The sequence below is a fragment of the Cyprinodon tularosa genome, unplaced genomic scaffold (assembly GCF_016077235.1).
Source record: "Cyprinodon tularosa strain WSP-4 unplaced genomic scaffold, ASM1607723v1 ctg340, whole genome shotgun sequence".
Taxonomy (NCBI): Eukaryota; Metazoa; Chordata; class Actinopteri; order Cyprinodontiformes; family Cyprinodontidae; genus Cyprinodon; species Cyprinodon tularosa.
Genome location: NW_024039053.1, coordinates 573,648 through 596,888, shown reverse-complemented (window position 1 = coordinate 596,888; position 23,241 = coordinate 573,648). Strand labels below are relative to the sequence as shown.

Here is a 23,241-nt window from a genome sequence, read left to right as displayed (position 1 = left end):
TATATATATATATATATATATATAAAATCAAGTCCACAATAATATAATATTGCAAGTCATTTGATTCAGTTAGTGGGCCATGCAGATGCATGGTAATGATGGTGACAATAATAATAGTAGTAATAATAATTCAATATTAATAACAACAATAATGATATAGTATAATGATGATTATGATAATAATAATAACAGTCACTCACGTACTCTAATTTTGTGAGTTTCATGTTCATATTCACCTACTTGATGGGCTTGTGATTTAACTCTTTTTATTCACGTTTACAAAATATATTTTAAAAAGTCACCATATTAGGATGTTTTTTTGTCAAGTAAGATTTATCGCAATATTTGACCTCGGTATTTCAAAAATCCTGGTTACAGCCCTGTCTGCAAGAGCGCACATAACAAATTTTTAAATGAAAAAATCCAAAGCAGCAGCATCGGGTGTTTTCTTCCATGCCAGTAGGTGGCAGTGTTTGATGCGGCGGGAGTTGACCGGAAGCTGTAGGGCGGAGCTCCACCTTATGGTACGTGTGCCTGTCTCACAGTTAGTGAGTTAGCCTTACAGCAGACAACAATCCGGAATTATGGTGTTACTCGAAAATGATTCGGTAAGAGCATTAATCAGACCCCCTGAAATTATTTTTACTCTTCAGTTGAATTCGCTGTTAAACATAAATGGTGTTTTCTCTTGCTGTTTGTTGACTTAAGCCTCAGCGGCTACTAGCCAGCCGGCTAACGGGTAAATTGAAAGTGGCTGAGAAAATATTCAAATACTTGCATTTTAAAATTATAAAGGCTTTTAACGCTCGCATTGTGGATTAAGAACAATGTTTAAACTGCAGTCGTGGATGTTATAGTGATAAACCTCAGACATGGTGGAAATATCTGCCATATCAACGCTATAGGCTTAAATGAAACGTGTTTCTCGTTCAAAAAAAGCAAATATTCACTTAATTTATCATAAAGTTCCAGATATACGAATTGAAACCATCTGTTCTTATTGAATTTACCACTGCAACTAGTTTTCACTCACAAAATTGGTCCCTATATTCGGTCCGATATTTATTCTATTTTAATTAAATCTACTGGTTTCAGTGTTTTAGATGTCCATGTTGTTTAAATTGATAAATGAATGGACCAGATGTATCCTAAAAAAAAAAAAAAGTTAAGAAGTTTAATAAAAAAATCAAATAGATGTTTTTAATGTCTTAAAATTAGCTCAGCTTTTTTCTCAAACTGAAGTTTCACATCCTGTTAATTACTAGATGGGGAGAGGGAAAAAAAGTAAATATTCTGCATTTAAGATTTCGTCTGTCAATATTGCCTATCCAGAATTTTACAAGTGGGAAAGTTTTGGTTTCACCTGGTTTAATGCTGTAAAAAAATCTTCAAGGAATCTTTTGCTATCGATTTATAATCAGAAAAATAATAGACATATTAATTGTTAAGCAAACTAATCTTTAGTTGCAGTCTGTGTGAAAATACCATTATGGCTGAAACAATTAGTTGGATTAATTGTGATAAACTGATTATTTAAATAATCATCAACTAATTTAGTAATCAATTAATCGTTAACTTGAGTATAGAGACTCTAAAATGTGGGTTTAGCTGACAAAGCAACCCACTTAGAGCAGTAATTATACCAGAATTGTTAAAAAAGAAAAGTAAGCATTTTGCATTTATGATAAAAAAAAATAAAATAAAAGTTCTCCTGCAATATGCTCTATCCAGAACTCCTTAAGTGGAAAAGTTTTAGTTTCAACAGATTTAATTTTTTAAAAAGTCTTCTTTTAGGAATCTTTTACTATCTCAAATTAATTGATAATGGGAAAAAATAATAGACAGATTAATTGACTTGCTAACTAATCATTAGTTGCAGCCCTAAATACTATTATAAATCAATATTCCAGTTTATATGTAGAAGTTACCATTTAAAATCAACATAAGTGGTCACTGCTGATAATTTTTTGCATTATCTTCATACAGAAAGTTATTGAGACTGAAATGTATCAAACAGTTCTGAAAAAAAAATCTAAGTTAGATATTTTTACCCCCGTATTACTCTGTTTTTTGGTCTCTGATCCCTTTTTTCTGCCAACAGACTACTGTAAAAATATAGAAAAATGACTCAATCAGCCTCACCCATCCACCACTGTTGATAATTATTGCAGTTACTTCACTGCATTTGCTCACAGTTTACTCTGAGCCTCTTTTTGTTTACACTCGTTAAATACCAGGATTATAGCATAAATCTCCAACTGTTCTCTTTAGTTTCTCACAGAGCTCACTCGGCTCTTCCAGAAGTGCCGAACATCTGGCAGCGTTGTCATCACATTAAAGAAGTGTAAGTTGTCCTTGTTGACCAGAATCACCCATTTAACCTCCAAGCAGCTACAATTTCATTTTTTAAAATTCTTTTTAGATGATGGTAGAACTAAACCAATGCCCAAAAAAGGGTATCCGGAGTCATTCGAACCTGCTGATAACAAGTGTCTCGTCAGAGCATCTGATGGCAAGAAAAAAATTAGCACAGTGGTGAGATATTTTTTTTTTTTTGTGTTACTGTTTAGCTGCATGATCTCCTGCTAAATTTTGTTCCTATAATTTCAGGTCAGCACCAAAGAAGTAATCAAGTTTCAGATGGTACGTCTTATTGTTTTCGACTCACACATTGTTGAGAAATGACCCAGTCCTTCGTTTTAACAGCAAATCTTTAATCATTCTCCTGTATTGTATACTTTCTAGGCATACTCCAACCTCCTGAGAGCTCACATAGATGGTCTTAAGAAGAAAGACAAGAAAAGCAAGAGCAAGAAGACCAAAGCCACACAATGAACTATAGACTCTTTATCAAACAGTGGATATCTGAGCTGTCCATTACAGTATAAAGGGGGTGTGGGGGTCACCTTGTGCTGATGTGACCTCCAGCCCCAATCAGTTCTCTCCTAAAACCTCAGAATCATCCTCCTGGTGACTGTAGATATGCCATTGTTTACATGGTGATGCCATATCCCAGGCTGTTCAGGGCCATCCGGTGATTAAGAACAGAACAGAACCTGAGGATTTGGATACGGAGCATGCCACCATTTATTTAATTATTACCTTTTTATGTTGTGGGAGAAAAAATCCTGTTTCCCCACAGAGCCCAATGCTTTCTGGCCTTTAATTTCTGTTAACCCTTATTTATGTAGTGCAGGGTTTGCATTTTTGATTGGGACAACAATTATGTTTAAATATATGAATGGAAAGTCATAAATCTGTTTGATTGCTCAGTATAATTTATGTCTAGCTTATTTTCTTTACTATGACTAACAAATGGCCCCTCTTTCTTTTTTTTTTTTTATTATGCTATGCCAATCCAAGGGTTTGTATCTTTCCCCTCAATGTTTCCCGTCCTGGCATCAAAATTTAAGTTTAGAAATAAAGTTTTTTTTTCTTATTTTAAGTCTCTCAGAGATTTCACCGATTCCTGCTAACGTGGCTGATTATAACAACACATGAGCAGTATAGAAAAAAGGGCAGCGATGACAGTATAGATATACACATTCCTGGGCTGCTTGTAAAACAGTCTGTTTCTGTGATCTCATAGAGCCGTGTTCTTGTCCAGTCTGTCCTTTGGGGACGCCGCCAGGTCACGCTGTCGGGCGCTCTCTTCCTGATATCCCTGCTTCATCAGGCTGGTTACATACTGGAACATCATCTGAATCGCAATGAAACGGCAGAGAAATGTGGGTCAGGGTTTCTGGAGGTGATAAACAGATTTTTAAGCTGAATCATCTCTAGCATTTTATTAACTTCCAAGCAGATTGGGAAATTAAAACATTAATGGATGAATTCTGGCATTTGAGAGTTATTTAAATCTCTTCACATACATAAAATAATATCATACATATTGCAGCTTTTGATAGTTTTTAAAATATTCTAATAAAATTAAATCCCATATGGTTTAAGAAACTTAAAGGATGTTTATCAAACTAATTTATGCTTCTCGGTCGGTATGCCCATGTACTCTATGGTATGTGTGCACTCTAAAGATTTACTTACCGGTAGTCCTTTAAGTGTTTTTTTTTTATTTTTATCTTCCTTTTGATGAAACTATGGAGTTCTAATCTGAAGTGAACCAGGTACCAGTAGCTCTAGCTGTGCTAAAGCATGCCAGCAGGGGGAAGTATGAAGTCCTTTTCTGAACTCTGTTGATTTCTAATTAAAATGTAAAATTAGCTTTTGTCTTTGAATAGATCTTTGGATTAATGAGCTGCAGTCCAGCCAGGTCTTCCAAGCTCTTAGTGTGATATTTTCTCTGTTTCCCAAATCTTTACTTGTGCTCCTGCTTTGTCCTACTAAACTTCCCAAATATTGTGCTTAATTACAGCTCTCTGTAAGCTCTTTTTCTCCATGAATGTTTGATGGACGGTTCACAACTCCTCCCATGATCCTGTAGGCCATAACACCATACATGTCTGCATTTAAAATCCTTTTTCACTGCTCTATCATTCATGCATATATCATATTCACTAAATAGAATTAAATTGGTACCATATTGAAGACTTTCAGCCACACTGGTGGAAAACTAATCTCATATTTATGACTTTACTATGATAAATATGCAATACTTTCAGATAATAATGAAATATCTTGTAATTATGCTTTAACTATTTAATAATCAGATAGCTGTCATAATTCTGATATATGGGTTTGTTTTTTCCATAATAGAAATTTGAAGAAGCTGATTAAATGATTTTTATTCTTTAGATGAATTATTGACCTATATTGACTTGCTAAGGGATGTATTAGTTTTCTCCACATGTCTAAACACACACTTAGCTGACAACAAAGGATAGAAAGAACTATCCATAAATGCAAAATGTATTAGTCCAAATTTTCTAACCTGATACTTTTCTAGGAATCTCTGCATTGGATCAAAGGTAATCCTGAAATGGATTCACCTGCTGGGAGTTATTTTTGAACGTGTTGAGATGATTCAGATCTTACAGCAGAACAAGGTGAAGTCAGCCTATTCTTTCTGCTGCAGCGATTCAGTCAGATGCAGATCTTTTCAGAGCAGCAGTCCAATTTGACATGTTGCTCGGTGCATTGAGGAGCTTAATAATCAACGGCAGCTGAAGGTGATGGATGCACCCATGATAATTGGCTGATCCCATTAGCAGCAGCTTCTGATTTCAGTTTCTGGAGGGGCTATGTAGAAAATTACAGTTTCAAATAATTTTACTGTAGCCCAAAATATATCTGAAATACATAATATGTGATGTAAACCTTTTTAATCTGTAGATCAGCCTTTGTTCCTCCTGCTCAGTCTGCACACTGACATCATTCACTCCTCTGTCCTTTTTCTCTGCTCTGTCCCACATGTTACCTCTTTTGAAAAGGTGAATGTGCAAGAAAGCCAATTTTCACTTCCGGTATAAAAAAAAAGATCCCCTGAGGTCCCAATAATGAAAATCTACTAGAAAAATAATTACTTTATACTGAAAAGTTATGAGAAATCTTGTGCAGAAGCAAACTGCCTAGCAGACTGAAAAATAAAGAGCTTGTGAGTTATTTTTAGATAAAGCCGATCATCAATACTGACAATTATATGTTAAATTGGAATAATTAATAGGAAATCTGTTATTACCCGAAACTATGAGACTCTAAAGTTTGTCTGCTCAACACTGAGGCTTATTTTTAGTTAACTGTATATGATTTATTTTTAGTGTTTTAGGTTGAAAATATGGAAACTGGCCCCTAAATCTGATTCTGACCAGTAATAAACCATAGTGCAACGTCGCTAAAGAGCTGTTGCTTTTACCTATTTCACATTTTTTTGATCATTTTGGTGCATCTAAAAATAACATCAGCCAGTAGAAAACAATTCTAGATGATATTACTAGGAAATTTAACAAAGCCAAAAAAGGAAGTAGACATTTCCAGTTTATTCATAGTATTTATTCTAAATGACACAAAAACTGCAGAAGGAAGACATATTGCTCTACTGATTTCAAATGATAACAGTTCAGTTTTATTGCACACAGCTAAATTTCTGCAGAGACGAAGAAAAAAAGGCAAATAATGTTCAGGGACTCAATATAATTAGATAAATAAAATTCAATCATTTAGATTAACCAGCCATTTATTCTGGAATTTGAATAGTTTGTGTCACTGAATGATTAAATGTGTTTAAATTACCTTCCAAGCCTCCTCCAGCTCAGGGGTCCATCTCTCCTTTAGGATAGGCTGCACAGCACCAATGAACTCTGCACCCACGAACTGAAAAACACCAACCGGGTTAGAAACTGGAATTCAAATGATCAAATTAACTTTCAGCCTCTCCCTTCAGCTGCACTGATCATCGGAGGATCTTACATTGTAATATTTAGGCGGAGCGTTGTAGTGATAATGGCTTTTTCCCAGCTCCACAGCCAGAGCCTCCAGTCTCTCTGGCTGATCCAGCCTGGCCACAATCTTCTCAATAAATGACATCACCCTGAGTGATTGAAAGGAGGGGGGAGGGGGGGTTATTGATTTTGAAAACACCTGCAAGCAAACTCATGTTTTCTCCAAGCAGGAAGAAACCAGCTTCCTGTTTTGTTATGTTTTAAATCCACAGAGTTTGATGACTGATGATGTTGCATGTGGTAGTTTTTAATTCCAGGTTTACCAGCAGAAAGCTTCCCAATGAGATGTGAAAAACCTCTAATCTGTGCTTGGATTGCTGAAATGCCACGCTACCCTCTGCACCTTCGGGTCTTCAGATTTTAATTGGCTGCTTTTGCCACAGCTCATCCTCTCTATGTTGGAGCGATGAGAAACATTCAGATTATGAAACCACTTGAGGTGTTTTGCTCTGCCACTTATCTAGCTGTTCGTGTCTTTAATATGCACAGCATGGTTTTTATCTTCTGCAACTTCTAAAAGAAAGCACGAATAATACATGAGTACACTGCAAAAAATTTATATCTATATAAGTCAATTTTTCTTAAAATAAGTGCATTTTGTCTTGATTTGAAGTAAGTGAGACACTTTGCTAATAGAACAAATAATTTACCTTTAAAATAAGAAAAAACGAATGCATTGTCTTATTTTAAGTGGATATTATCTTATTTTAAAAGTAAAAACACACATTCCATTGACAAATCATATTATTTACCTACTTAAATTTAGGGTAAATACACTTAATTTAAGATTTTGTTTTACTTATATCTAGATCATTTTTGCAGAGATTGTTTTGCATATCCATCTTTAAGGTTTACAAAACAACAAGTTTGCCTTCAAATCTCCTTTGACTGTCTTCCAAATTTTGCATCCTCTAAAAAGAACAATTTGTTCGCCTTTTTTAGTCTTTCTTTTAGTAAAGGATACATGGTTTTTGAAACTTTTCCACCAATGAAAATCAGCAACATAAGATGTGTATATTTGTTTGAAGTCCCCACTCAGTCAATAGGTCTGATCTGCTACCATTGTATGTAAGGATGCTTTGTTCAAGGAGATGCTCAGTGTTTCATGTTTCTACTCTGCCAATAGAATTAGACTTCGACAACTTTTATTGAAATTTCGTTTTGTACAGCTCTCAGGACATTTCCAGTTTTTAAAGTGCAGCAGTGATAAAATGTAAACAGTGTGGAAGAAAAGAAATGGTGCAAAAAAAACAATGATATGGAGGTTCAGAGCATTAAATATATATGGTGCAATTATGCAATGTTTTGGTTTGGTGTTATCAGTGTGATGCAGGGTCTGTGACATGATATAGAGTTTTCTCAACAGTTCAGCTGTCTGATGGCGGTGGGGAAGAGGCTGTTGGAGAATCTGCTGGTCCTGCATTGGATGCTTCAAAGCCTCTTCCCAGAGGGCAGCAGGGAGAACAATCCATGGTGGGGGTGTGAGGGGTCATTGATGATGTTACAGGCTCAGGACACTCAGTGCTGGGATGAAATGTCTTTTGTGGATGGAATAGGAGCCCCAATGATTCTCTCTGCTGTTCTCACCACTCTTCTCACCTTCTTCCAGTCTGAGGCGTTGCAGGTCTGATTTGCGAACAGATTCTCTAACATGGGCTGTGAATCTTTGCTGCTCTTTCAGGGTAAACTTGGTCCTTTTGCCTGTTACAAGCTTCCTCTTTTTCTCACACTTTTGTGGTTTAGAAGCTTTGTGCTACTTGGTGCTTGTCTCTCATGTTAAATTCAAATAAGATACTCTTGAGCTTTTGTTGTAGTCTGAGGGGTATGGAAAATTTTGCGAGGTTCTATCAATAGATTTTTAAAAGCCTTCTTACATCCCTAAATTCAAGAGTTCCAAAATAATTAGACACGAATGGATGAGGTTTAGTCACAGGTCTTTTTTGGACTCCAACAGGTTTTCCAGAGTGGTCCTGTATTTGGCTCCATCCATCTTCCCTTCAATTTCCATCTTCTCTGTCCCTGCTGAAGAAAAGCAGGCCCAAACCATGATGGTCCTGCCACCATGTTTGACAGTGGAAATGATGTGTTCAGGGTGATGAGTTGTGTTTTGCATTTTTGGAAAAAGTTAGATTTTGGTTTCATCTGACCAGAGCACCTTCTTCCACATGTTTGCTGTGTCTCCCAGGTGGCTTGTAGCAAACTTCATTAAGAAATGTTTTATTCCATAAAGGTCAGATTTCTGCAGCATATGACTGACTGTTGTCCTGTGTACAGAGTCTCCCACCTCAGCTGTAGATCTCTGCAGTTCATCTAGAGGGATAAAGGGCGTCTTGGCAGCATCCACATCAGGATCTCGGACCTGCCTAGTGTGTTCCTTGTTCTTCACGATGCTCTCTGTGCTTAAAAGAGACCTCTGAGACGATCACAGAGCAGGAGCATTTAAATGGAGACTTGATTACACACAGGTGGATTATATTTATCCTTTAGATCAACATTGAATCATTCAAAGATCCTCACTGAACTTCTGGAAAGAGTTTGCTGCACTGAAAGTAAAGGGCTCCATTAATCTTACACTCCCCACTCTTCAGCATTTTATTTGGTAAAAACAGTTTAAAATATCCAATAACTTTTGTTCTGCTTCATAATTGTGTCCCACTTGCTTCACAATAAATTTCAATTTTAAACAAGTAAACAAGCCTGATGGAGCTACTGAACTAAAATTGTGTTGAGCAATGAGAAATGTTCAGACTTCTGCACTTGTTGACAGGTATGTTGGTTCATTGTTAATGAGCGCTGTACTTTTATTTGCTTATTTGCTTATTTTACTTTTATTATTATTATTTTTAAACAAAAACTTACAATCAATATTTTATTTAGTTAAATGTAATTTAGTAAATGTTTATTTATCGTTATTTTTTCAGTTTAGTTTTATTTTCTCCAATGAGAGGGTATGTAAACTTTCAAGCATAACTGTATGTCAAATAGTTTTTCTTAACAAAAGAATAACTAAAAATATGTAATTTTTTTCAGTTAAAGCAGAGAAAAAGCAACAATTTCAATATGCATTGAATACAGAAAGGTTTTAAATTAAAGTCTGGACTAAAATCTGAAAAGAGATCTGATTTGGTTATTTATCTCCAAAAAGAGGTTTCGATCTTTCTTCATATAAAAGAAGACTAAAGGCTCGGGTTCAGGTTCACCTTCCACCAGGGCAGCCCAAAACATGCAGCTAGAGCTACCATTGCATGGTTTACATCAAATAATATCCCTTTATTGGAATGGCTTAACCAAAGTCCAGATCTAAAACAAATTGAAAATACTTGGAAATTCATTAAATAGATTCTTCAAAGACGTTCATCCGAATTGAACGAAGCTAATATATTCACAAAAGAAGATTAAACTTCCAGATATGTAAGACTGAAGGACAAACCAAAAAAGATTGGAGAGAACGGGGCTTTTTCAAGGTACTAACTCCCACAAATTTTAGATTTTTTTTTGAAAAAATGTTTGAAAACCCTACTTCTTTTCCTTTTATATCGCAGTTATTCTGTAAATGTAATGATTTATAATAAAGAAACAGCTAAGTGTTTGTTGTTGCAATGACATAAATTTAGACAAAGTTACCAGGTGTGAATACTTTTGCAAAGGGGATGTGTTGAGATGCGTTGTCTTTCACTCACCGCAGGCCATGGGCTCTGAGCTCGCGGTTTGTCCTCAGCCTCTCCAGGTCCTGCACATCTCGGAACAGGAAGAAGACATCCTTGCACTCGGGATGGGTCTCAAACAACCTGTTACCAAGACAACAAAAGCAGCAAGAGCAGCCATCCGTAAGCCTCTGAGAGCCACTCGTGAGGCAGCTTGTCACATTCATGGCCAAACCGAAACAAACGTCCCCCTCGGGTTTTCTCCCCATCACAAAGATTGAAAGCCTTTAGGATTAGTCACAGTGTAATCTTGCGTTCAAAAAGACAAACATTTATAGTCTTCATGATTAGTATCTTCCCTGTTCAGCCATTTTTCTTCCTCCTGCACACAGAAAAAAGATCAGATTGTGTTTTGTCTGATTATTATGATCTTTTTTAATCACAGCCTTTCAGTCTGATTTTAAAAATCAGTAACTGAAACAAATAACAGAATACAGAAGACCTGCAATGTATCAGCCAAATGTTTCCTGCTGTCAGTTCCAGCCTCGACTGAATGAAGCCACTGCATCTACTCCAGGACTGATTTAACCCTTTGAACCTTCAGCCCATTTTTCTCAAAATTACACACTCTAATTAAAAATGAGTGTATCTCTGCAACCACAACATCTATTTGAATACATTTGGTAAAACAGCAAAGGGAAGAGCAGTTTCATCTGTTGCTGTTTATTGGCTTGTGTCTCTGCAATGCATTGATGGAGAGGAAAGTGAAGCACATGGCTCGAGTCCCTACTTTAATTTGAAATGTATTGTGTGCTGTTTAATGCAGGATGTGGCTGTGGAAACAGAAATGTGGATTATAGGTTGCTATTGTTTTTATTTAATTTAGGTATAACTTTAATTTGGTTTTTTAAATTTTAAAACAATCTGTGCTTGCTTGTATCCTTCTGAAGTTTAACTTGATGTGCCACATTGCTATATTCTCTGTCATTAATGCATCGTTTATCCCTGTTGTTTTTGAGTAACTATGGCTTTAAAAGCTACCTTTAGATTTCTCTGACTGAGCTTTGTGAGGTTTTTTCAGTAGTAGATTACAGAGTTAAGGAGGGTGTTCATGCTTGCATACCTAAAATCTTTTTTTTTTACTAATTACCTTTTTTCCAAACAGATAAAAAAAAGAAAACACTGCAACTACAGTTATAAAGACATTTTAATCATCATTCTCCCTACTTAATAAAAAAGTAATAAAATGTAGGCAACCAGACTTAAGAGTCAAAATCCTGATTCTACATTCCTTTTTACACTCCAGCCAAAAAGTATTCAATAAAAGACGTTTCTTTGAATTGTAACATTTATCTAATAATAAGTTTAACAGTTCTGGTAAGACATTGTTGGAAAAAAAAAAGTCCACAAGAACTTTTACTGCTAATGTCAGATTTGGTGGAAGTTATTTGAGGAACCAAATGCAGAGAGTTTCTTGCATATTTAATGAGTGGAGGCAACAGAAGCACAAATCCAGGAATAATAAAAATAAAAGAAAAAGAAAACCTGGAGACGCCAGGGAGAAACACACACGAGGAGCTAAGCAATAAAGAGAATCCAGCAATGCTGCACATGAGGTGTACATATGGGAGACAGAACAAAGACAGGGCTAATCAGCTGATAGGGAGCAGGTGTGGATAGAAGTAACTAGAAGGGAGCAAGGGGAAAGGAGACCGGCACATGAGCAACAGAGAGAAACTCAAAAAATTCAACACTGCTTAAATATCACACAAAATGGAAAAGAAACCAATGACCAACAAAACAGTATTACATAACTGGAAACTTAAAACGAAACTCAAAAAGAAGTCCCCAAAGGGCAGAACTATGACTCCTAATCACTAGAATGCTTTTCTAATTTTAGACTTTAATGGATTTTTTGATATCGGTGACCAATCACACCAATCCAGTGGTTCCTAAGAACACGAATTGGGTGTGCTTTTCTTTAACTCATTATAGATTTTCTGTAATCAGCAGATTTTTCCCACAATTTTATAGTCATTGGCTACCTGCATTGGCACAATTCAGGATAGTAATTCAACCTCTCATCTTATCAAAAATAGCTGAGTTTATTTATATTGGCTAGTTTTTACACAGAGACTCGGCTTTAGGGCTGTACAGGTATTTTTAAATAACTAAAACTTTTTACTGTTTTACTGCTTCAACAAGTCAAAAACTGGTTTCACTGTGTTTGGGATCATGATACTGGTGGATCCCCCAGTTATGTTCTAGTTTTAACCATTTTAGTGTTGATATGGGCTCAAGTAGAAGTGGTATTATACATTAGTGAGCTTGGAAGTGAATAAAACCCTCAACATGATGCTGCCACCACCATGCTTGGTAAAGTGTTCCCAAGAAAAAAAAAAAAGGATATACTTGCATCCTACAGCGTTTCTCTTAGGGACATTGTAAACACATGGACATTTGGTTTGAAATGTTTATTTTATAATCAACACTTTTTCCCTCAATGTTGATCTTTATTTTTTTACCAATAGGTAATTATCCTAGAGTGACATCCAAATTAGTTTTGGACAGATTAAAAATCAGGCTAAAACCAAACCAGATTAATAGCTGAGGCCTGGGCCCTGTTAAAATCTTAACATGCTTAAAGGCCACATTTGAGCCTGAAAATGGTTGATTAAATATGCAGCAATACTTCCACTAAAACTATGTTGATAGCAACGGAAAGCATCAGGGTCAAATGCAGCTTTTTAGCATTTTATTACAGATAATAAATTCTGACTGTTTCTGGATTACAGGAAATAAATTACAATAAATTTATACTTGTGCATCTAATTATCACTATTAAGAATCAGTTGGATGATTTATATTAAACCCAACTCTAAGAAAAAAATGAATTAATGAACACCCCAATATCCTGACAACTTTGGATTATTGTCATTATGCTACTTATAAAACATTATGGAAATATACCTAATAGACATGTTTTAGTTTTTTTTTCTTTCAAAGAACTGATGATAAAAGCAATCAAAAAGTGAACAAAGAAGAAAAAAACATGGTTATTATATTCTCCTTTATTTGCCATTATCATAGCTTCAAATCTATTTGGTGCGACAATTAATTTAGAAAAAATGAATATCCTCCATTAATCAGGTTCCAGCTTATAGGATATAGGTTCCATTACAGCTTCTGTAATGTTATTAGCTTGTAGTTTTAATAAAAAGCTCTAACCTAGCAGCCTGCAGCCAGTGTAATTTAGCTGGCATGTCTTACTTCATTAAATCTTATAAGTAATAGTAAGGTGTTTTTTTTTATTGCACTGCCTTAGCATGTATTGTCATTTAAAACTATGCATCATTTGAACCTGCTTATTTGGATTAAAACTTTTTCCAAAATGCCAACAATGACCATTTGTACATTTAATGAAAGGAAAATGCTTGTTTTCTCCAGGCTGTTCTCTTGGTGTTTTTCATCTGACCTGCACCAAACCAGCATTCTGGCTCCCTCTAATCTTGTTTTCTCCTCTTTAGCTGTTTATAGTGATTTACATCTAAACCCTTCAGTGTGTAAACCTCATTTCCTTCTGCTCTTGCATTACAGTTCAGCCTCGACCACCGACTGCCATCACTGCCTGTTTGTGTTTCAATCCTTTTCCTCATATTAAAGCATCGGGTTTTCTCCCTCATTACTTTGACATTTCTCACAGCATCTCCATTTTGTTTGGCCTTGGTCCAAGCAGTAACAACCTGCACTCGGTGCAGGGTTACCATCTTGACAGGAATTTCTCAATCCTTCCAAATGTTTCAGCTCAAAGTGCTCTTATTAGAGTTCTTGTTTCCTGTCACTCAGCTGCAACTTTACGCTCACCGTGACAACACTTATTTGTGAACCCATTTTCTCCAAGAGGAAATGGTTTCCTAATTGCTCTCTTCTGCCGTTTTTAACCTTATTTTTTTCTCCTTTTGTAAGAATTTTTTCAAATTCAGATTTGAGGACCATTTAAATGAATAAAATGTTAAGACTTTTTAAGATGAGAACGATCATCATGATCAGCAATTTCTCACAGTCAGCAATACTGCTATAAAAAGAGAAATGTTGCACTTCATTATGGAAAAACATTATTTTTGGAATCAGAAAAAGGTTTCCAGTAATTTATCATATTCAATCGTGACAACTTTTATTTTCCTTTACGGATGACTATTTAAAAGCTATAGCGCACACATATTCATAATTTGTGAATTTTACTTGCATCCACAAACCATGATGCTGCCACTACCACCTTTTTTTTTTTGCATGACAGGAAACCTTCTTCTGCATTTTTTGTCTCCTAAAGGGCTTGTTCCAAACAAAACAACTAACATCTTGAATTTATTTATATAATGTATTTGTTTTCTTGCCATCCATCCATGAAGGCTGGGTTTGTTGAGTGCACCAGGAAATAGTAAATTGACCAGCAGCGGGCAGCATGTAGAGCTCTTCTTATTTTCCACTATTCTTTGTACCTCCTATTGAAAAGAGTGTGCACGCTCTCCTGACATAACCACACAATGTTGCTCCCCCAAATAGCTCAAGTGGGATATTAATTGGCTTCGCACAGAGGTTGCATTCAGTCCAATTATGTATTATTCACAACCGTTTGATCCACTCTTTGCTCATTTGAATATATGTGAGGGAGAAACATTCTTTGGCAGGTAGATGAATACTGAAACTTCAATTCAGAGAGAAGATGATTCTATTTGCTGCTGAGATGTCGTGACCCTGATTTGTCTCCGAGCTTCATCTGCTATCTGAAAACTATCAATCCGATTTTCATTGTACACCATGATTTTACAGTTTATCACTTTATAATCCTTAAATTGCTTCATTTTTCCTGTGAATGGTCAGAAAGCGGAAAATGTTTTCCTGGATGTTGGTTATCATCATAACCGATAGAAATTAGCTTTCCTGGTAGATAATTGGCCTAATCACCCGACACTACTGCAGACCAGAAGCTCTGTATTGTCATGTAATGATGTTAGGATGGAAGAGATAAGAGCAGAGGACAAAGAGGAGGCTTCTTCTCCAGCGCTCAATGAAAATCTGAGGTTCAGAGTAGGAAGATGGATGTAAAGCTTGTGGCTTGTAAAGGGTCAGACACTGTCCCCATCATTAGAGCACCTCCAAAGAGCTTTTATAGATATTTGGAACCAATAAGTCAGCATAGATGGGAGATGTATCAGTAAAACAACCAGCTGATACGATGCGCCACCCATCCTGGGGTAGCCTGTGAATATCTAAAAAGATTTGCACCCTTAATACCTTTATTGTAATTTCTGCTTGCATGGCTGCTCAATAGAGAGAACTGGTTACTGCTTATGCTTTGCACAGCGAACATGGCCCTGAAGCTAATCAAGGTGAATCATACTGGTTTAAAAAAAACAAAAAAAAAACAGACATAACCAATTCGGGATTAAAATCGTCACGATAAAACCTGCACTGGGTTTTTCTTTCTAAAATAGAGATCTTAAAAATAATAATTGAGAGTAATTCATTGTTACTTTAACACTTATAAATAAATGGGCTTCCTTTCACTCTTTCATCTATTTATACTCAAATTTCATGCATTACTGCCCCTCTCTATCCTCATTTTCTAGCTTTAAACAAATCATTTTGCAATCCTTTTATCTTTCATTGTTAAATATGTTTTATCAGTAAAAGAATTATAGTCATAGAAATGCACAAGAGGAGTGTGTTAAATAGGTTATATATCCTTATAAAGACCAGAAGGAACTTTGATCAGATCAATTTTTAACTGAGTAATTTAATCACTTAGAGTAATCTATAAAATGGGAGATTTAAAAAATTCCCCTTGTGGTTAGAAATTGGTGCTCTCAACCATGAAGTGACCAAATCTTCAAATAAAGACCTGCTGATAGATAGATAGATTGGTAAGGTCAGGTTTTGAGGGCAAATAGAGTCTCGATTTCTCTAAAACATTACAGATAGAAATACATCATATAGATGGTCCAAAGTTTCCCATTAAATACAGTTTAAGTGATTTTCTATAACAAAGGCTGCAGCATTTCAACCTGTTTAATCTCTGTCATTGTTTTAGTAACAGCTTCTTTTGAAAAGAATAAAAAACATTGTATTTTCATGTAAAGTATCTTAATGGGAAATGAAGGCTCCAGAAAAAAAAGGAAAACATCACAACCGGCCTGTTGAAGAGTGCTTCCAAAGAAAAAGTACATTTTCTTTACTTACTTTTTCTATTGTGACAAGATTACTGGATTTTAGTCTAAAAAAAACATCTTTACTTTTTGCATTAAATTGAATTTATCCACATAATATAGATCATAATCTACTGTTTCCATTGTTTGTTTAACATTAAATCAAAAAAACAAAATAAAAACATAAAAAATCAGACCTGTAAAGCAGAGAAATGTTAACCCCCTTCTTACCTGACAAACATAATAATACCAACTTTGGCGATATCGTCTCGAATAACTTTCCAGGAGTCCTTGATCATCTGGATGCGCTCCTCGCTGGGGCGCACAGCGGCTGCAGCATCCTCTCCATCTCTCTGGGAAAACTCCGTTTTTGTTGCCAGACCTGAAATCGCGCAGCCCATTCTTCATCTAAAGCAGCAGAAATGATGGTTTTAATCTACTGCCAGTCAGTCGCAGGGACTGAAACAGAAATGTTAAGCAGTTCTGAGCTGGAGCAGAGCTGCTGCAGGTGATGCATCTGGTTTCTGGTGCCTCCTGAACTCTGTCGCCTCTTTTTGGGGAGAAAAAAAACAAACACACACACATCAAGTCAGAAATGATCGATCAGGAGGCAGGTTCTGGTTCATGCTTTCACAATAAAACAGAGACCTGGCTAATATAGCTCAACTTGTGCTTTTATTTTGTAGAATAGTGCTATTTCCCCTCGGTGTAGTCAACATTTTGATTCAGCCTCTTCCACTGATTTTCAACTCAACAATGACCCAGTTCAGGGTGTAGCTACTGAATTGGACTAGATTTAGAGGTTGTTCCTCAATTCACACTGGGTGGAGATTTTAAATACACACTAACATAAACATAATCAACCTTTATTTGGATAATTGTGCTTTGGCAAACAGAGAGGCGTTCATCCTAAAACCACTTCAATGTAAAAAAAAAAAATCACACGAATAGAAAAGACAATCAGGAGAAATTTATTGATACAATTATTTGTCTTTGGAGCTCAGACCTCGGCAGGAAACATAGAGCTGAATTTTGATAGATATGCATGAACAGGAGCAAAGAATAGGGCTGTTTCCCCTCCAGGCCTGAAACTGGTGGTGGAGTGGAGATAGATGAAGTTGGTCAGTCTGTAGACTGCTGGTTAGCAAGACGGTCTGCTGAGCTGTTACTGAGCTTCACTCAGGGACCTGGAAGATGGAAGTCCAGTTGGATAACTCAGGTTATGAGAACCTGTCCATGATGAGCAAGCATGGAGCGACAGTGGAGAGAAAAAACTCCCCATTGGAAAGATAACTCTGGCAGAACCAGGCTCAACATGGCGGTCTTCTGCTGAACCAGTTGAGGTGAGACAGGGAACACAGTAAGAGTCCAAGAGGAATGACACTCTGATGAAGCTTTAGCTACGATGGTGGAGGAGAGGCTGGAGGTGGGTTGAAATGGTGTCATCTGAATGAAGTCACAGCGCATCCACAGCCTGCGCACAGGAGCAGACAAGTGCGTATCGGAGGCCTTTTAAGATTAACTTTGGATGCCGATTGGCTTTCGTGGAGGTTTGGTTCAAAGCTGATTGGCTGTAGGAGAGCAATTAGTTTCTTCAGTTGAACTTCACCCTAGGCTCCATATTGGCCAATAGCCTACAGGCAAAAGAAGAAAAGGTTGAATTTGACCAATCTGTTTGTAGTTATGGGTCCAGTCAGTCTTTTTGTCAAAACAGTCTAATATGATAGTGTTTTTAACAAATCTATATTGGCAAAAAGGCAAACCAGTACAAACCAGTCACTTTGACCATAAAATTAGTTGACTTGTGTAACAAGATTTGAGGATTGAACCAACTCTTCCATCCGATCCCACTCTGTCACTAGGTCCAAAACTATTACACTACACTTACAGATTAGTAAACAGCCAAACAGATTAGTAAACCTTCACTTATCATCTTTATTGGTTGTTTGGTTTATCAATTAATTTGGTTGTTCCAAAATCGATAACTTGGTCTGACCAATATATTGGCTAATCTAACCAAAATTGGTTTAACCAACTAGATTGGTTGTTTTTCCAACTAATTTATTCATAGTCTTATATATGTTGGCCTCAACAAACATTTTGTGGATTTCTGGCAGGATGTTTGAATGTTCTCCTCACTAAACCTTATCTAAATTAGTTCTTACATCAGTCCATATATTCTCATAGAGATTAAACAAGTTCATACCAGAATTAAAATAATTGAAATTCTATTCAGATTCAGGACCAGCCTCCTGTTAAAACTCTCAGTTTGCTTTAACCATTTATGTGCTGATTTGAGGTTAAGTATGATTCTTTGGAGATTCCACCTACTTTCTATCGCAGTTGGTATCATTAAAAGCAAATGCAGCCCTAAGCATGATGATGCCACCACCATGCTTGAAAGTTGATATTGTTCTAACGGGTTGGCCGAATGGCAGCAAATTTGAGGCAAACCGGAAGGTTTTGATTTTGGAATTATGGTGTTTTTCTTGGTTGGGTCCCTTTCAATTTTATTTGTTAAATACTTAACTCTGGAGATGAACAGTGTTTCTGCATCTTCCAGTTCCTGACTGGCAGTAGCCTTGATAATACATGGGTTGTTCTTGTTCGTCCTGGCCATCTGCATTTTATCATAGAAAGAAAGCTCTGTTCAGATAAGTGAAGTGAAACTGTAATGCAACTGGATGTCAGAAGGCTCCAAATTCTATAGAAAACGTGAACTAATTTTAAAAGCAGCCTGAATAAAAGATAAATCTACTGTTCTATCATTTTTATCTACTATTCTAATTTAGTGGGCATCTTTGGATGAAAGAAAATGAAAATATAAATATTGGACTTGTCAAATCAATTCTGTTTTTTTAATACATGAAACTTCTTTCTGGCACCTTGAAAATTAATGGTTCAAACACATTATTAAAAATCCAGAACCAAAAGAAAATCTATGCTGATGATTATGGAGGACTAAGAGAGTCACTGAAAAAGATGTTCACTTAAAGCATTTAAACATTTAAGTTGAACATTTAAAGCATATATTATAAATGAAGCTTAAGCATAAATTCGATCTGGAAGACTCTTATCAGCTTTACCTGAACCACCTGCAATGTCCCTCGTTGAGCTCCAGGAAATAAACTCGGGGGTGCACCCTTTCCGAAGCCAATCATCTTGCCAAATCCCCTTCATTTAGCTCCTGGCCAAGCTTCTCTCTCCCACATGGAAGGGAACTTTTACCCACCTCCAGCACCTTCCTCCTTCCTTATTCTCAGTCCCACTCACCCTCTGGCTTATTCCACCACCAGTGTCGGGGCCCTGGGGGAAGACTGCTCTAGGTTACACTTTTTAGGTTACTCATCCAAGAGTATGTTGATTCACAGCATCAAAGTCTCCTGCCGGGCCCCCAAGCGCCAAAGAACTTATTTATGTCTTCATCTGCTTCTATCTCCTTGAACCCCAGTCGGCCTTGTAGGCGGCCGCTCACAGAGACTGGTTCTGCTAGAGGTTTGTTACTGTTAAAAGGGAGTTTTTCCTCTCCACTGTGGCTAAATGCATGCTTGGTGTGAGGGATTGCAGAGAGTCAATGAGTCCTCGGAAGCTGCTGGTTTTCTTTAGATAGAAATATTTCGAAGAATATGATTGTGTTGCCTGTATAAATAAATTGAATATAATTCTAACTGCAGCTTTTCTCTGTACGAGTCTTTCCAGGTTGAAATACAATTAAAAAGTGTTTTGTCTTTAAACATTTGAAATTGAATAATCAAAAAGGAAATGAACGTTTTATTTATTAATCCATTATCAAATATGGCAATGTGAAAATGTAGTTTAAAATCTTTTTTTTTTATAAATGGAGATTTAAAAACTCATTATTCGGATTATAATTACCTTTCCTTATCAAACATTTTAAAAGATTACTTTATTTTTATCTTATATTTTTAAATAGTGTGTGCAAAATAATTTTCTTTTTGTAAATGAAACATTTACTGATTCAGTTTCTAAGGAAATTGATTTCTAAAGTGATTTTTCAACAATAAAGTTTATGAATTGTTTGTTTTTTAAAGTTGTTTTGTTTTTCAAATTTTGTAAATATGTTTTTTTTTCTGTTTACCACTTTTATATCTGTTTATGGAAAGATCAAAAACCTCTTCAGAAATTAACCTTGTATAAAAAAATAATCTGATGAGGTCTAAGAATCAGTTGGAATAACTAGTTTTAATGGATGACTAGTTCATAAAATCCCAAAATTATGCAAAAACACAAATGTAATGTAAATGTTTGGGATTTGAATTCTCTTAATCAAATAAAGCTACTTCATATCACCAACCACTTACAAAGCTTAGGTTTTGATGCAACAGCACATATCTGAAATAGTATTTCAGAATAATAAAAAAAAGACTGGAGCAAAATAAAGAAATATGAAAAGTTTTGGATTTCCCTAGTGATCGGATCTTACCTTACCTCCCTAAAGAAAAGCTGAGCTTATTTAAGAAATAAAAAGTGGCCAAATCAATAGTAACAATAAGCAGCTCAGATCTAAAGCATTTGGAAAGTTAGAAAGTCGATTCATAGTAGAGAAAAACTGTAAGATGATCTAAGAGTTTTGGCAGGTTTTTCTGTTAGACAGAGCAACTATTAAGACATGCAAATAAATAGGAATTGCACTGCAGATCTAAAGCATCCTCCTGGTGGAAAACAGAGTTTAGAGAAAATACTGTTCCTGTGTCCCTAACAAATATTCAAAACATATTTCTTAACAGACATGAATTAAAAAAAGCTGAAGAAATGCTGAAGATGTCTTTTTCCCCACAGAAAAAATATGACTATTTGAGCAAAGACTACATTGACTGATTGCTTCATGGTGATTGGTAGCTGTGTATGAATCTGTCCAATGATCTTTAAGAATCAGAGGCTTTCAGGAACAAGGGGTGATTGCATTCATTCAAATGATAATGAAGGAGCTTCTTAGCTCCCATTAAACCATCTGTGAGTTTATAGAAAATTCATCACCCTATTTTAGTCTGTTAAATGTTAAGTTATATAGGTGCCAAATCCAAACACTGCATGAAAAGTGAGATTTTCGTCCCCGTCAACTACCGCAGATCTCCCTCATTTTCGGCAGTTAACGACAGTTTGCAACTCGCGCTTGTCGCCGTTTGTCAGTGCCACAAATTGTTGGAACCGGACTGGCTTGAATAACCTACTCAGTATTGGCTGAAACCACTATTTTCAAACAAGTAAAATCGCTCCTGATTGGCAGCAAAACCACACACGGCCAGGCCAGGCTTGAATGTTCTTACTGAATATTGGATGGAACCACTTCTTTTTAAACAAGTAAAATCGCTCGTGATTGGTTTATATATATATATATATATACACACATTATGCTGTATATTCATGTTATCCTACACTACTACACTATTATTAGGCTACCATCAAGGACATGAATTTATACAGGAAATGAACATTTGCCAGGAAGCTGTTTATGCAAAGAAAGAGCTTTATTAAAAACAAACTATATACAACGCGAGGATCCGCCCACACATGGTATCCAAAAATTACAACTCCGTGAACTGTCGATTTTTCTCCTCGGGGTTGGAGGTAACTGGCAGCATTCCCTCCGAGGCAGGTCCGATGTGCAGACGCCTACTGTGCGTGGCTCTGTACTTTGCTATCGCCTCTAACCGGGACTGCAGCTTAACACAGGGTTCAGAGAGATCCGGCCTACGAAATGGCGGCGGCCGTACAATCCATCCAGAAACCCCGCCAACGACGCCATCTTCTTCGTCAGACATGAGGTCGACGGTGGCGGACTTCCAGAGTTCCACTTCCTCATCAGCTAGCACACTCTGCCTCGATTCCAGCAGCTGTAAAAAATAAATAAATAAATTAATCAGCACTATGCGATGGGATGCACTGCGTATGGACACAACACATCTAACAATGCACCTGAAAAATACCAAATACAGTCTTACCCTCTTTCTCTTTAATTGACTCCGAGCTGAATGCTTGGCAGCTTCCGCCTACAACGTGTTCTCTGGCTGCGTATGTCTGAAGCTCCTGCATACCGTCTCATAATACGTCTTACAGGCAGCTGGGAAACAATTAAATGAGAGTGGTATGAATAAAAATCAAACGCAAGTCACGCAACCACATTTTAATAGACAGTAACAATTGTGGTGCTCACCGTTGTCTGAACAGTCAGTCGCTGGGTGCATTTCTTCCATCACTTCTTTTTCTGGGTCCTCGGACTGCATTTCACCTTCATCAATCTCTCCAACTCCAGGTTGAACATAACTCCTGCCGGTTGGGTCATGACTGGATAGCAACAGGCTCCGTGCGTTATCTGACCTAGTCCTTTTGTGTTTTTTCTCCCAAACTCCATTTTTGAAATAGAGCTTTCTGTGGTCATAATACTGTGTATGAGAGAGTGTAGTGTCGCAATGTTCACAGAAGCGCCGAGGTCTTTTCCTCTTTGTTAGAACTTCCATCTTTCAACTGACTAGCTGGCACACCGGTTTTCTTTGATAGACGCGAGCTGTTCTTCTTCTTCAACGGCGGTTGGCAAACAACTTATACGTGCATTACCGCCCCCTTCCAGAATGGAGTGACGCGAGCTGTGCTAGCGAGTCCTTCCTTATAACAATGACCTCGTATGTGATTGGAGGAGCCTGAAGAGCCTTCGACTCCTCGTCCAATCACGTGTGAGCTTTTGAGCACTACTAGTACTCGCGAGACCAGCATATAACCAGACATGTTTGTGTTACTAAACTCAGATGAACTTTATCTCCAGTTCCTGTGTTTAGATTTTGGGTTTTCTTTATTGAAATCAACGCACTTTAATCAGCTGTGTCAGTAGATGTGACAGCTTACAACCTGGGTTTCTTATGTTTATCATGTTTGAAAGTAGATTTACTTCTTTAAAGAGTATACAAATGCAGTGAATTTTTCTGAACTTTTATTTTCTTCCTAATTAGACTTCCTATGATACTTACTCAGTGTTCCTCA

At 36.6% G+C, this 23,241-nt stretch overlaps 2 protein-coding genes across 3 annotated transcripts; one reads left to right on the top strand and one right to left on the bottom strand.

The window, feature by feature from the left end:
- The first annotated feature begins 474 nt into the window (after positions 1-474).
- On the top strand, positions 475-3,834 carry srp14 (signal recognition particle 14). Its single transcript, XM_038294494.1, has 5 exons — positions 475-608; positions 2,272-2,344; positions 2,423-2,535; positions 2,611-2,643; positions 2,746-3,834. Exons 1-5 carry the CDS (start codon positions 585-587, stop codon positions 2,833-2,835), a joined length of 333 nt encoding a protein of 110 aa, XP_038150422.1. The 5' UTR covers positions 475-584; the 3' UTR covers positions 2,836-3,834.
- On the bottom strand, positions 2,697-16,817 carry xgb (x globin). Of its 2 annotated transcripts, none has more exons than XM_038294492.1 (5): positions 16,477-16,815; positions 10,076-10,183; positions 6,364-6,484; positions 6,187-6,267; positions 2,697-3,700 (listed from the first exon to the last, which is right to left on the bottom strand). In XM_038294492.1, exons 1-5 carry the CDS (start codon positions 16,644-16,646, stop codon positions 3,584-3,586), a joined length of 597 nt encoding a protein of 198 aa, XP_038150420.1. In that variant the 5' UTR covers positions 16,647-16,815; the 3' UTR covers positions 2,697-3,583. The 2 variants fall into 2 exon arrangements, with proteins under 2 accessions (XP_038150420.1, XP_038150421.1); XM_038294493.1 differs by lacking the exon at positions 2,697-3,700 and adding an exon at positions 5,923-6,040 and having other exon boundaries at positions 16,477-16,817.
- Positions 16,818-23,241: the final 6,424 nt, after the last annotated feature.